Raw genomic sequence first — 14,207 nt, 5'->3', positions numbered from 1 at the left:
CACTCATTAATTTACGAACTACTTTAGTTACGAAGGGTTTCGGGAAACACTCGCTAAATAGCTAATAATCTTAAACAGGCCTATGAGATAACGGAGTATGTCGTAAATCGCTCTCTCTGCGTGGTATTTGGTTTACGGCAAACACATGCATAAACGTGAAATCAAAGACCACATCTCCAAAGCGGCAATATGCCTAGTTAAATTAGCTTCAAATGGTATAAGTTAAAATAGATTGAATGAATATAAATTAAATTACCATATTGCTAAAATATGCCTAGGCCTATATTTCATTAAAATGCGTATTGTACACAAAGTTCACATTTCATCGCATAACATAGCAAGGAAGGTTCGGTTCATTTGTTGTGTTCCGCTTCACAACATGTCAACAAAGGTATGCAAATACCTGTAGGCCTATACGGGTATACAGAGGATTTGTAACATTTCAACAACTTATTAGAGATTAAACAATTAATAGGCCTATAACATGGGTTGAGTTGGTAGTCATATTCAGTTAAAATAATCTAAGAATATGCAGATACGTTTAAGAATCGTTACATATACTCTATATATAGGCCTACTGTATATTCCGTTAAACATCTGCAGATAGAGGGAAATAGCTGAATTGTTGAACTTCAGCTAAGTTGTTGAAATGTTACAAATGTAGGCGGACTATCCAAATAGAGTGTTACCATTAAACTTTCCACTGATAATCGTACAAAGTAATACATGTCATGTTATAATATATCTCCGAGATGTTAGAAGGAAGATTCTGGAAAAAGTATAGATCTAATAGAGGCTAAGCATTGCAGCAAAGAAACTAATCGTTTAGTAAAATGGTAGAATAGTCCGTAAACGGTAAAGAGGGAAATTCTACAAAGTTCTAATACAGATAATGTTTGTGATGTCACGTCATAAACGTGAATATAGCTTCCCCCGTTATTATTATTATTATTATTATTATTATTATTATTATTATTATTATTGTTGTTGTTGTTGTTTGCGTGGCGTCTCAAATAATCTTCAGGTAGGCTGAAACATTTTTAATGAAAGCCTTGTAGCCTATATAGTCCTATTTGTAAAAAGTTACAGTATAGCGTTCCTAAGTGCCATGGCCACAAACAAAAAAACATAACAATTGATGACCCACTTAAGTGAAAAACAGAAATACAAAAGAATTACAAACCGGTTCGGTTCTCTCTTCGTATTGTTTCTTCGTTCGGTTCTTGCATACGTCTAGTTCCAAGCAATGTCACGATGTAAACGCCCAACAAATGTAAAGTCGCAGGACTTGGATGTCCAGACTGACAAATAATCATAATACACACCTTTTTCATTATGATTGCTGACATGATTCGGGGTTTTCCTTTATCATGCGTTAAATATAATTCATTACTATACGTGTAATTAAAGTAATTCTTGCAAGTTTCAAGGTAAATTAAATAAAACAATGCAATTAAATTCCTAAAGTATGTTGTGGGCTGTATTAAACATCTGAAATTTTTGATCACTAAAATACATAATTGCTATAACCTACCATTTTCCTGTATTCATGGTCACTAAACACCTGTACACACATATATTTAGATTTTCATTATAAAAATGTTATTTGGAAATTCAGTCAGAAAATCTGTCAGTTCTTCAATTACTTAGCAAATACTGTATTGCATTATTATTGAATTATATTTTAGTAAATTGTTTTGTTCGAATTTCTTTTTTTAAATGAGTGATTACATAAATAGACATATAACACAGGAATTTTGATCATAAATAAAACTACTCGAGTCTGAAGCGACAATCTGTGTGGTAAAGGGGAAAAACGGGCTCAAAATTTTCTTAGACTCAGACATGCAAAACTCGCTGATGAAAAATCCTGACGCAAGACTTTGTATTAAAGAAAATGTTATAGGCCTATATACGCTCCCAGTGTCTCATTAGCACATTTGACAGTGTGACCAATGCTGCGGGACCCTGACAGATATCCTAGTATGTTAATACACGCACCAATCCAGATCTAGGTCACTCGACGCTATCAATATAACTGTCAACGCAGAAACGTCTAACTCTAACTCTCTGCTACAAAAGCTAGTGGTTGCATTGTACAACCTGCCGTACTGGAAGAAACGTCAGTCTGGCAATTGGAGACTTCTGTTTAATAGAAAAGAATTTGTTTGTTGATTTTCATTCGAAATATTTCACAGATCTTATCCACAATAACCTACTAGGTTTTCTTATTATACAATTAATGGTTTGCTTTAATCACTTTTTCCACTAATGTAGATTAGTTTATTTTATACTTATACAAACGCATGTTTTTCCAGAATGTTGCTTGAACATCCAGGATCAAGTTGCCAGAATCATGAACATTTCTCTAGATACGGCGCGACTCAAGGTAAGTAGCCTATTTGCATCAAAAATCGTTACCGTGATTTTGAATTGCCTTCTTTTCAAGAAGAAAAACGAGCCTGGATTTCCATACTTTACGATAACGCTATTGTAAATTAAATTACTTCTAGAATTACACTCCAACATTTAAAAAAAAAAAAAAGCTGTATGGGTGAATTTCTTCAATAGAACTGAACGCCGCATAACTGAATTTCTGCAGAGAAATGAAAATAAAATGTGCTTTTTGAATCAGTTGAATAAGATATCAATGTAGATTTGTAGAATGCTGAGGTTGCACAATGAAATACAGTAAAGTGATGGTCTGTTTTGAGCGCATTTTGCTTGGGGTAGACGCCGTGAATATGTAATACTAGCATTATGAGTAAATTGTCCGAGCAGATGTTAAGCGCGTGCTGTCATTTCACACCATCATTCATAGATGTCAGTAGATCACCAAAGGTGTCCAAACTGTCAACACATGTCGGCACCTTGACTGCCTGCTGTTCTTACCTACGGTCACCTGTTGCGAGCAACTCAGCAACCTTCCGTTTCTTTGACGTGTGTTGCACCTTAAGGTAATGGCATCAAAAGGGAGAAGTGAAAACAACGTAAACCGTAATCAGTGAATCTGCACGCCTTTCCCTGCTGTAGTAACGTAAATGGTCTTTAGCTTATGTTTTTATTGATTCGTGTTGGCCATTTATAGGCCTAACATAGGGAATATTTCACTGGGGGCAAGTGAGATGAAACAATTCGCTTACTTATGACAGAATATGACCTGGGACGCGAACTAGTAACCTTCGGCTAATGAGTCCATGTATTTTTGCACCCACCGAAGATTTCTTTTTTGATTTCGTTTGCCTTTTTCATTTACCTTTGGTATCATTTAATAAAAATACAGAGAAAGCAGTAGTAGAGTGAGTTATACGGCCCGGGTACGCGTGCTTATTTACGCGGTACCTTTCATCCACGACCATAGACGTAGCTCATTTTTTTCCATTAGTGTCACCTGACCCTTCTAAAGTGCGCGATCAATAAGACATAAAAAAATATCATTAAAGCTTAAAAGTAAGAAAAACATTGAAGCATCGGGCACCTTTCACCAAAATGCGTTTGATATACTCTGAAAACGCAAGGAAATGGGACATTGATTTTGAATTCATCAGAGGACCAGTCAATGGTGGTACTACGGTTGATTTCCCCAGGCGATCTTTTCGCTAAATTTCACTGTCAATAAAATGTGTCTGGCTCTTAAATTTTTATTGAGCGTCCTGTATTTCGTAAACTAAACAGTTGTCTCTTAGAAATGACGCGTGAAGTTTCAGCGTAAGATTTGAACAGTATTCGAATACACATGTATTGAATGACAAAGGTGATGGCTTTTTTAAAGTTTGATTATAAGGTTACATAAATATAAGGCATTTATAGTATAATATTTAAGCGTTATATAGACCTATTAAATTTTTTTGGACAAAGATTTTACATTTGGAGCTATTTACAAGTAATTAATAAATAATCGGAAATAAATAGATCTATTCAGAACAAGAAACAATAAAATTCACATAGCACAACCTCTGCAATGAAAGAGAACATGGAGAAACCGTGAATTACTATTTTTTCTGCGCTATGTCATAACCAATGGTCTTTTTGTGACGTTTATCATTTGGATCTCTAAGTAGGCCAATTGTGATTATTATTATTATTTAATTTACTGAACGTCTAGATTATTAACATTCGTATTATATGTATCTTACTTGAGATATGAGTTGTATCTACTATTAATAAAAAACCCAGATAAATATTTTTTTCAGTCGTCCGCTATTATTTCATAGTAACATACTAGATTATAGGCCTAGATAAATATGAAAATTTAGGATTAATGTCTAATAAATGGTGATGTATCTAGAACATCACTTTTCTCGATTTTTAATTTTTTTTCATTTACAAAGCATTTCTTCTTGTTATGTAGAACATTACTTTGCCTTTAGTTTCAATTCGAAATGTAATACATTTGTAAACAGGCGACTACAGAGCTATGTACGGCTTAACTGGGGCTGCTACTGTTGCTGAGAATTGTTCCCCAACACTATTAATGTTTTTTTTGAAGTGCTATAAAACAGTAGACTACCACACTATATACGTATAATTCATATTGATTGAATTGTTTTGGACTGTTCATACTTATTTGGCATCGGTTAAACTACCGTATAATTATTTCTTTGGTTAATATTATTGCTAAAATAAATGTACTGTTATTTGTCGTTTATGTAGTCGTTGTTAATGAAGTATACTTAAGCTTCATTTTGTCTTTTAATAGGCCTATGTTTGTAATTGTTTATTGAATAAACGTTTGTGAAACGTGCCTAATTTACTAATTATGAAATGCAATGCCCTAAGCATTTAGTGAAATAGCGTATTTTGTGGAAATGTACAAATATAATGTCATAATCCTGGAAGCAATATAATTACGTTTTTCTAGCAATCATTTTACCCAAATGTAAGTTGTCCTCATGATATCAGTAGGCTTATATTCGTAATATTAATATATATTGCCTCACCTGCTGAGAAATTTATTATTTCCTACAAAAAAAGTTTTTTTAGTTTGAAGCCGAATAGGCCTGTATCGACAAATAAATGTAATGCAGTTTTATAACGTTAAGGAAACAGGAACACATTACGTGAATATATCAAGTTGGGAAATAGTCACTGTTTAGCCTACATACAATCCGCAAAAGCATCAGGTGTTTTTGATTCCTATTTTACTTATATAGCCTATATCCTACATGACTGGCAATATGCATAGGTTAATTTCCAGTAATGCCTAATGCTTAAGATATTTAATAACCTAGTAATAAAGAAATGTATATAATATTTATATATTTTCTTTGGATATGCTCGTTAACAAGCTTTCCTTGGATGCAAGATAACGTTTTATGAGCAGGCTTTAGGCGCCCGTGATTGGCCAATTCGTGTGCTGACTTCAGGGGTCGTTTCCCCTTCATTCATTTAAGCGATTTGGCTGGAACTTTTGGACATTCGTGGTTATTTTTCTAAACGTGTTGTGTTTAGATTAACAGCGCAGGCTGTAACCACAGCGGGGCACAACCGTACTTTTTGAGGTGGAAACTAAACGGGGGATCAAACATACAGTAGCCATTCTGTATTTTTCATTTCCAGAGTTCTCCAACGCTACTACTCGACATGCAAAGCCAGATCACAGTTTCTGCAGGTGCTTTTCATCGCCAGCACGTGCATGCACAGGAATGGAGGGGGGGAGGAGATAGGGAGGGTTGCAGTTGTCAGTCACACCGTTGAAGTTTCTTTCTTTCCTTTGGGATGAATCTATTACGTATTGGAAGTAGACAGTAATGAGGCTGATATCATGTTTCTCAGAACTGATGGAAAGAGGCGATACGATTAAGCCTAAAAAAAACTGGATCTCGAATACCAGCTAAGTCACAGTTCTTTAAGGGTTGTCTGTCTTGGAAACTCATTCTAACCGGCAAGTTCCTTTTTCTTTTATTTTCTCTCTTTTTTCTTTTGACTTTCTATGTCAAACTTATTTAAAATAGTTGCTTTTACTAAGATGATCGCTGCTGTACATGCGAACGTGCAGAAAGCAGTAAAGGGATGTTTATGTAGCCTAATATAGTATAGCAGTACTTTCAGGATTGCGTTTAATATTTTGTTCAGGGTAATGCGTTATCGTTATTAGTTATGTTAATAGGTGCATTCAATTTCACATCACATTTTGAACCTCGATCTTGAGTGTTGCCGCATTTAAGCTTTTTTAGAGGATTATTGTCATATTTTTAATCTCTGATTCTTTTCAAGAGGCTAATTCGTATTATTATTCAGATAGGCCTACTTGATATGCTACGCAGTTAGCTAATACATACACCTGAAGAATAATTGATTTTATTTCCAATGTTTTTCCAAATGATTCTGAAATTTCTAAAATCGTTTAACTGAGAGTATATATGAGCGATTCTCTCTCCATCATGCGTTTGGTACACTTCTGTGTTGTTGTACTTTTGATGTTGCCTTTTTGTTTTCCTGTTGTCCTGTAAGAATTATCATCAGTGTAATTAGAAATAATTGTTATTATTATCAGCCAGGATGCTACGTTATAATATTGATTCAGTTCAATAGGCCTACGTGGTTTCGAAATCTCCATCAACATAAAATGACTTCATATTTATCGCTGAAACTCTGAGAATTGGTATTTAATACAAGTAAGTATGTTTACAGGTATTTTACAGTGTCTCCAGTACATCATTTCATTTGACACTTTTTGATGAAACAAAAAATTATATTAGACTGCACGAAATCTTTTTTAAAAATCTACGTTTAAAGTACATAATCAGTCAATGGGGCAAAAACGGGTTCACATTATCGTGGTATAGAGTCGCCTATTTATCAATCGTTTGTCACGTCTCACTTTTTTGTCGTCTCCCTTTGTTTAACAGAGATGCCGGTATGTGCCGGATGTAACCGACACATAGCGGACCGTTTCATCCTAAAGGTCCTTGAACGCCACTGGCACAGTAAATGCTTAAAATGCAACGACTGCCGAACCCAGCTGGCAGACAAGTGTTTCAACCGAGGCGACAGCTTCTATTGCAAAGAAGACTTCTTTAAGTGAGTGTTACTTTGCTGACATGAGTCAAGTTTTACGTTGTTTGATTCTGAAATACAGGTATACAGATCGGTATATGAAATCCAGTGTCTGAAACATGAAACTTACAATGCAATTTGACTGTGATCTGGGGCATTTTGTGGGTGATGTGTTGAAGAGGCCTGGAGTGGGCTGAGTAGGGTGAGTATTTGTTAAAATGGGACATTTTCAGAAAATTTGCTTTCTGGAAAATAAAGTAGGCCTATTATAAACACATATGTTAACTGCAAACGTTAACTGTCCAATTTTGCCAGGTGTCCCATTGTAACAATATTCACCCTGTATATTTAGGTTTATATGAAGGTTTATGAATGAATTATTAATTGTGTATTTTATTGTTTATGTATCTATTTATTATGATCTTTGCTGTCAGCACTGTGCAGGAGTATCACACACTAAATGTCATTATACAAACACACAATGACAATGAAGGCTTGTAATCTAATCTTGTCAGTGTTGTCATTGCATCGGCCCTTTATATTAATATTAAATATAGTTTTTTAACAAATGAAATCTTTGGGTTCAACTGATTTAATGTCCACACTGTTATGTTCAAAAGGAGATTTGGGACTAAATGTGCTGCTTGCCAGCAAGGGGTCCCACCGTCCCAAGTAGTGAGAAGAGCGGAAGACTTCGTGTTTCACCTGAATTGTTTCGCCTGCATTGTGTGCAAGAGGCAGCTGGCCACAGGTGATGAATATTACTTAATGGAAGATAGCCGGCTCGTTTGCAAGACTGACTACGAAACTGCAAAGCAGCGAGGTGAGAATGCGATTAGCTGGGTTATTTCCTTCTTTATACCGTCAACACATTGCACTGCGAACTGTAGATCACTTCCATCTTATACAGACCTATATTACACCACTGTGCTGTGTAGTGAAGATAGTGTGGTGTGGACCGCCTGGTCTTTGTCTCCATGCTGTATTAAGAGATTGGAACATGCTTTTGAGTTAGGCCTGGCACATATGCCTTCACTTTTTTATGTTGATGACCTTTAATTAAACAACAGCTTTGAACTGTGAACTTCATCTCTTGGGGCAGTAGGTCATCTATTAACCAGCGCTGTGGGCCTTCGGATCGATAGCACCCTTGATATATGTAGTGCAGACCCAAAGGTAGCCCAAAGAAAAACGATCGGCCTCCTGCCGAAAGCTGAAACTCCTCCGACAAGATGTACGACTCGGCAGATCCTCCGTGCTGATTAACCTGTCTGCCTAGTGTCCGATACGCCATTCAGTAAAAATCGCCCAAGGAAAAGCGTTTACATGTTTAAACTATATCTACCAGCTTTACTGTGATTAAATTAATTGCAAACCAACGGAAGCTCCTGATTGTATAAGATAATGTCAATGAACAAAAAGAAAAGTAAATAAAATAGAAAATGTCCTTTGATCACCATCTCCTAGAACCAACAAAAACAAAATATAACATTGTCAGAAACAATTGTAAAAGGAGGTTTTCCAAGGTTTATGAATGGCTTAACTTAAAATGAAATTTATTGCCATTTATTTTATTATATAAGTCGAGTGGAAAGCATAAATGTATTATAGTGGGTAATATAAATTGTTACATTTCCCTTTTACCCATATATGTACACTCTCAGAAAAAATGGTAAAAATTTGTACCTTTGCTTGTCCCTGCGCCTGTACCCTTGTTATTGTGCCTTTTAAGGTATAGAAATGGACTCTGAGGAACATCCCAAAGGTATAAACAGCAATAATGTACCAACAATGGTACAGAAATGTTAGTCAGAGTCCATTTATGTACCTTAAAAGGTACAATTACCTACAGCTAATGGTATAATTGGCAGACCCGTGAAGGTACAGTTTTTTTACCCTTTTTTCTGAGAGTATATCAGAACATATGTGGATATTTATTAAAATAATTTGGGAATGAAGTTCAGCTTTGAATCTGTTAAGAATTTCACAAATTCACATCATTTAGAATAACTTGTCAACTCATAATACTATATTATTTTAATATCAGAGATCGTTTTGTCAATGATTTGGAGCATTTCGTCTGTTTCAGAGGCAGACTCATCTGTGAAAAGACCACGGACAACCATCACAGCAAAACAGCTGGAAACCCTGAAATTGGCATACAACAACTCACCGAAGCCGGCCCGACATGTGCGGGAACAGCTGTCATCGGAAACAGGTCTGGACATGAGGGTTGTGCAGGTAAGCTCTTTTAATACTTTAACTCACAGTACCATCTATACGCATGCATGTGGGGTGATGAGTGGCTCAGCGGACTCGCCTTTTGACTCTCTGCTGTGAGCTTGCTCTCACCTGCATGTGTGTCTCATGAAGAACAAGACGGGGTAGGCTAGGAGAAGCGTTCCAGTGTCACTGTCCCAGTGGAACATAAAGGATCATCCCATTTATATGCTGAGCAAAACTGCATTTTGGTACAAAAGATTACATGAACTGTAATGCTAGGGATTCCCAGTGATCTAAAAGGGGGGAATTTAATAGTGTTAATTTATGATGAGCTGGAAACAAAGTCCGCACTTGAAAGTCAGGGCTAGTAAGGACAGGGCTGAGAGTAGCTCATTAACCCCTCTAGCGAGTATCGTTTACACGCTCCCGCAGGGCTGCACCGAGTGCCGGCTGTATATATTCTTTTATGTATGTGTGTTAGCAAGGACGTTTCCCTGACACCTTTTATTTACACGCTACTTTACCTCCATTCACCATCATGCATTTAGCCTTTTGGCAGCTTTCACGATTTTTTCGAGGGAAATCAGGAGCCTAACAGTGTTCATATATATTCACACAACATAATTGCTTGGCTGGCTTAAGGCAATTGGTAGAATTGCTCCTTAAGGGTAGCTTGTGTAAGTGAACCTAAAAGTGTGCCTCTGAAAAATAGGAATTTCTGTATGATATATATCTATATATGTAAAGTTTTATAAGCATGTATTTTATACTGGGCTACTTTTGATTGTTGGGTCACATATGTAGGTAAGTTATTTATGTCACGCACGCTGCTACTAAATATTAATGTACTTGTGTATTTCATTGGCAAAATGACAAATAAAACTCCTTGATCCTTGATTTTGGATCATCTCATCCTCAATGGCAACCTGACCGCACCAGATTAAGGACAGTGTGCAGTTACCTTTGAGTTAATTACATGTGAAACAGATGCTTCTGGGAGGCCAAGGGCATGGTGACGCTGTTGTTGATGCTCTATCCGACTGTTTTAGTTTCCTACCTCGGATAAAATGTACACGTAATAATAAATCACAGCTTGCTATGAAAATCCTGAGATACCATAAAACAGCACTATTAAATATGTTGCGTATATGTAAAATACGGTAAGCGTATTCTTAAAAGCACTCCATCTAATCTATGTACTGATGTGTTACTTACATAGTACTGTAAAATAATATTTAATCATTTTCCATTCATTCAGTCATCAATCCATCTTCCAGCTGCTAATCCTGGTCAGGGCTGGGACAAGGGGGGGGCGGGGGGCCTGGAACCCGGGCACAAAGCTGGGGTACCCATGGGATGCCAATTTGATCGTTTCCCTATAATGTAATTGCTTTGTTAATTAAAATAAATGCTTACATAAACATTTTTTAATCATCGTTTTAAGTATGAATAATTTATTCATACTTATTTAGTTATTAAGTTACAATGAAAGAATATAAACACTGAATTATTTATTGTGTTTTAAAATGAAAGGAAGCAGGAAGAAGAAAGTTCTTATTTTAAATACTTGGTTGATTACTTGACTGATTCATTTAGTTACATATAACGTATACTTTGCAATTATGTATAATCTTAATACATCTTTAATATTTATATAATGAAATATTTGCCAATATTCATCCAGATAGTCCATTACTTTTGTTCTGTCTGTCAGAAGGTTCTTGGGCAGTTTATACCCAGCGCTTACCTGGGGAATTTTGTGCTATTTCAGGTCTGGTTCCAAAACAGACGAGCGAAGGAGAAGAGACTGAAAAAGGATGCCGGTGGGCATAGGTGGGGGCGATACCTCCGAGGCCTGAAGCGGCCCCGGGCCAGCAACAGCCAGTCAGACAAGGGCAGCGTCCAGGAGGAGGACATGGACAGCGATGCCGAGGTCTCCTTCACAGGTACTGCGGGAACACGGCCTTGCATGGACACGGGAAAACCATTAATACTCAGAGATGCCCGGATAATAACTCAATAGACAAATACATTCATATTGTAACTAGCTATGTAAACATCATCATTGTCACACTCATTGTGTTAAAAAGGGGCACATAAGTCGAAATACTTTTGCACTTGTTTCCTTATCCTTAGATGAACCATCAATGGCAGACATTGACCTTTCCGATGGGATCTATAGAGCAGTGAGCGAGACATCGCCGGTTACGGAAAGGCTGATTCCGAAACACAGCAGCCCCTATGGTCCCCCCCAGTCCCCGAGACCCACGCAGCCTCTGCTGGGACAGCAGCCACTTGTGTCCAGCTTGTTGTACCCCGAAGCAGCGATGTCCATCCTGATCTCAGGCATGCGTGTCATTGGGAGCGGAAACGGCCCCACTTCAGACCTGTCCACAGGCAGCAGCGGTAGCTACCCAGACTTCCCTGCAAGTCCAGCCTCCTGGCTCGATGAAGTAGATCATAATCAGTTCTGATTGGTCTACAGGAGGACGGCACTGTTCATTTAAAATGAGTTTTTTCTGCCCACTTTCACAGAATGTGACAATTTTTGGAGACACATGGCATTCAAGTACCTTGGATTATTATTTCAGAGATGGTGTTAGGGGTCTCTATGTGTCCTCCATACCAGTGCTTAGTGTTTTATACTGTAACTGGTCATTGTTAAACCCTTAGCAGTGTGTATGTGGAAGGCCTTTCTAATACGAACATCATATGAAGACATTTACTTAACTTAAACTTTTTTACAAAAAATATGTTGCTGCTGTCTACATCACATGACCCTCAGTCGCTTCTGATGTCACTGGTAGTTGCAAGGAGAGCTCTTTAAAATGCTCAATTTTTGCAAATGATTATTCAAATAAAGTTATTTTCTTATAAAATACGATGTCATCACTCATTATTTACATGCATTAATACTACACAACTTGTGATGGTTAGTAATAGACGGAATACCTGGAAATGTCAAGTTTGCTTTTAGGGTCAGATGAATTTCAGCTTTTTTTTCAGTGAAGCGTCACTTTACTGGCACCCCTGAGCATGGCTGTGCTATGGCATTGAATTAAAATGGCTCTCATGGGTTTTGGCTGATGTCACTTCCTGTTTGTGTTGCCTGTTTTGCTCTGTTGTTCCTGTGATACATTGCAGTATTAGTACGAGTGTCTTTCAGGGGCAGGCTGTTGCTAAATGTCTATCTATTGCAGATTTCCACTGTAAAAATCTCTGTTTTAACAGATTTCTGAAAAATAACTTGAACAAAGGTACGCGGGGTGGTAAATGTGATTAAAAGGGGTAGATCAGTTATAAAACTATTTTCTTATGTAATAATTGTGTGTATGTCATCATATTTCATTTGTTATGTGATGCTGAAACAATCTGGGATTGTTCATTGTCAGTGTTTGTTTTGTGAATGATGTTGTATGGATCTTATTTATTAATCTGAAAGTTAAAGAATACTTGAATAAATACGAATCATAAGACCGCTTCTTCTGACTGCCTGTCCTTGAACACATTTTTTTCTAATACAAATTTGATTAGATAGCTCCTTTAAAGACCATTTACATTTTAGTGAAAATGTGCATTTTGGCTATAAAGCCACTTAATTGCTAATAAAGTGTCTAGAAGCAATATTGATGTTTAAACCTTCCAGCTGAGACCAAATTAACCATAAAAGAGAGATGCTATTCCTGTTTGCCAGCATCATATTTGATTGCATGTGCTGAATGTCAGATGGAAAAGAAAGATTTAATAAGCTTGCTGTATTTCCTAAAAATGATTTGGAGTGAAGCATAGTAGAGGAAGACCTTCACAGAGGCAGGCAGATTCTTAGTTTGTTTACTTGTTCTCCAGTCTAAATTCTCCAGTTAAACTCCATTTTTGGACTAATGTTTAACCATTTAAAATGTGCCTTTTATAATCATTTCTCTCATTTATATTTTAGCTGTGTGACCTCCCTTGACCTGGTATTGCAACCTGTTCAGTAATTTTCGATATAGGCCTGCTTTGGCTATGCTAGTTAACCTGTGCTCTAGGTGACGCCCATCTTCTGGGAGCGCTGTTCCGTTCCTGGGGGCCAAAAAGCAGGTGTGTGTTTGGAATCGCATCTCACATTTCCTATAGACCTGTTCATGGTACGACTTTGTTAAGTGTGAAGCCTAAACAAGACAAATAGAGAAGAATGTACAGCTTAACACAGAGTACCACATTAACACAGAGTATCATTACTTAACGTTCTAGTTAGAACAGACTGAACCAGCCAAAATACTGTCATGATTACAGATTCACTATAAATTATACCAGATGATAAACTCTACAAGTAGTGGATTAATACCCAAAAGCATGTAAATGTCTGTGGTTATTAGCATTTCTGCTTAAAATGTCTAAAGCAACAAATAGAATGATATAGTTAAAACACCACATCAGTTGTAACAAAGATAACGGCGTTGCGTTTGCAAGAATACCAATTAAAACTAAATAAAAGTTTTAACAACTTTACTGCTTGAAATTGTATTTCTGTAAACAACTTTTACAGCAAAAACCAAAATTTTCCGATTAAATATTCCCTGCATGTGAGTCCTGAAAGCAGCCTCATACTCTCCAGCAGGTATTCCTGGTGAACATCTAAGGCGTATGTCCACTAATAGATATTTTTGGAGAAACAGGTTAAACAATTAAAGCTCTGCACTGATCACGACCATCCATCTCTCCAGCCCTCAGTATGGCCTACCGTCATGCCCAGTATAGGGCAAGAGCGTTAACCAGGAGCTTATCTCAGGAGACTCAGGCTACTAGGCAAAGCACGGCCATGCTTTTCAGTATATGCTGCTGTGTCCATCACCATCACTGGCCTGGGAAATAGCTGAAAATAAAAATGATGTGTATATCTCCAAGAAGAGTGTGATATTGAAATGGTGTTAAAGTGCTTCTTGGGTTCCTCTTCCAGCATAACCCTGCCTACACCCATGGTGTCATCTGGCTGGTGTAAATCA

General features: G+C 37.0%; 1 protein-coding gene across 3 annotated transcripts; it reads left to right on the top strand.

Annotated features, from left to right (window-relative positions):
- The first annotated feature begins 1,940 nt into the window (after positions 1-1,940).
- LOC111842701 (LIM/homeobox protein Lhx3-like) lies at positions 1,941-12,700 on the top strand. Of its 3 annotated transcripts, XM_072703397.1 has the most exons (8): positions 1,941-1,983; positions 2,319-2,389; positions 5,560-5,611; positions 6,852-7,023; positions 7,620-7,822; positions 9,089-9,240; positions 10,994-11,168; positions 11,359-12,700. In XM_072703397.1, exons 1-8 carry the CDS (start codon positions 1,956-1,958, stop codon positions 11,694-11,696), a joined length of 1,191 nt encoding a protein of 396 aa, XP_072559498.1. In that variant the 5' UTR covers positions 1,941-1,955; the 3' UTR covers positions 11,697-12,700. The 3 variants fall into 3 exon arrangements, with proteins under 3 accessions (XP_072559498.1, XP_072559510.1, XP_023665371.1); XM_072703409.1 differs by lacking the exon at positions 5,560-5,611 and having other exon boundaries at positions 1,956-1,983; XM_023809603.2 differs by lacking the exons at positions 1,941-1,983; positions 5,560-5,611 and having other exon boundaries at positions 2,040-2,389.
- The last annotated feature ends 1,507 nt before the right edge of the window (positions 12,701-14,207 follow it).

The sequence above is a fragment of the Paramormyrops kingsleyae genome, chromosome 2, assembly GCF_048594095.1.
Source record: "Paramormyrops kingsleyae isolate MSU_618 chromosome 2, PKINGS_0.4, whole genome shotgun sequence".
Lineage (NCBI taxonomy): Eukaryota > Metazoa > Chordata > Actinopteri > Osteoglossiformes > Mormyridae > Paramormyrops > Paramormyrops kingsleyae.
The sequence above is the reverse complement of the archived record's forward strand: the minus strand, read 5'-3'. Positions and strand labels throughout refer to the sequence as shown.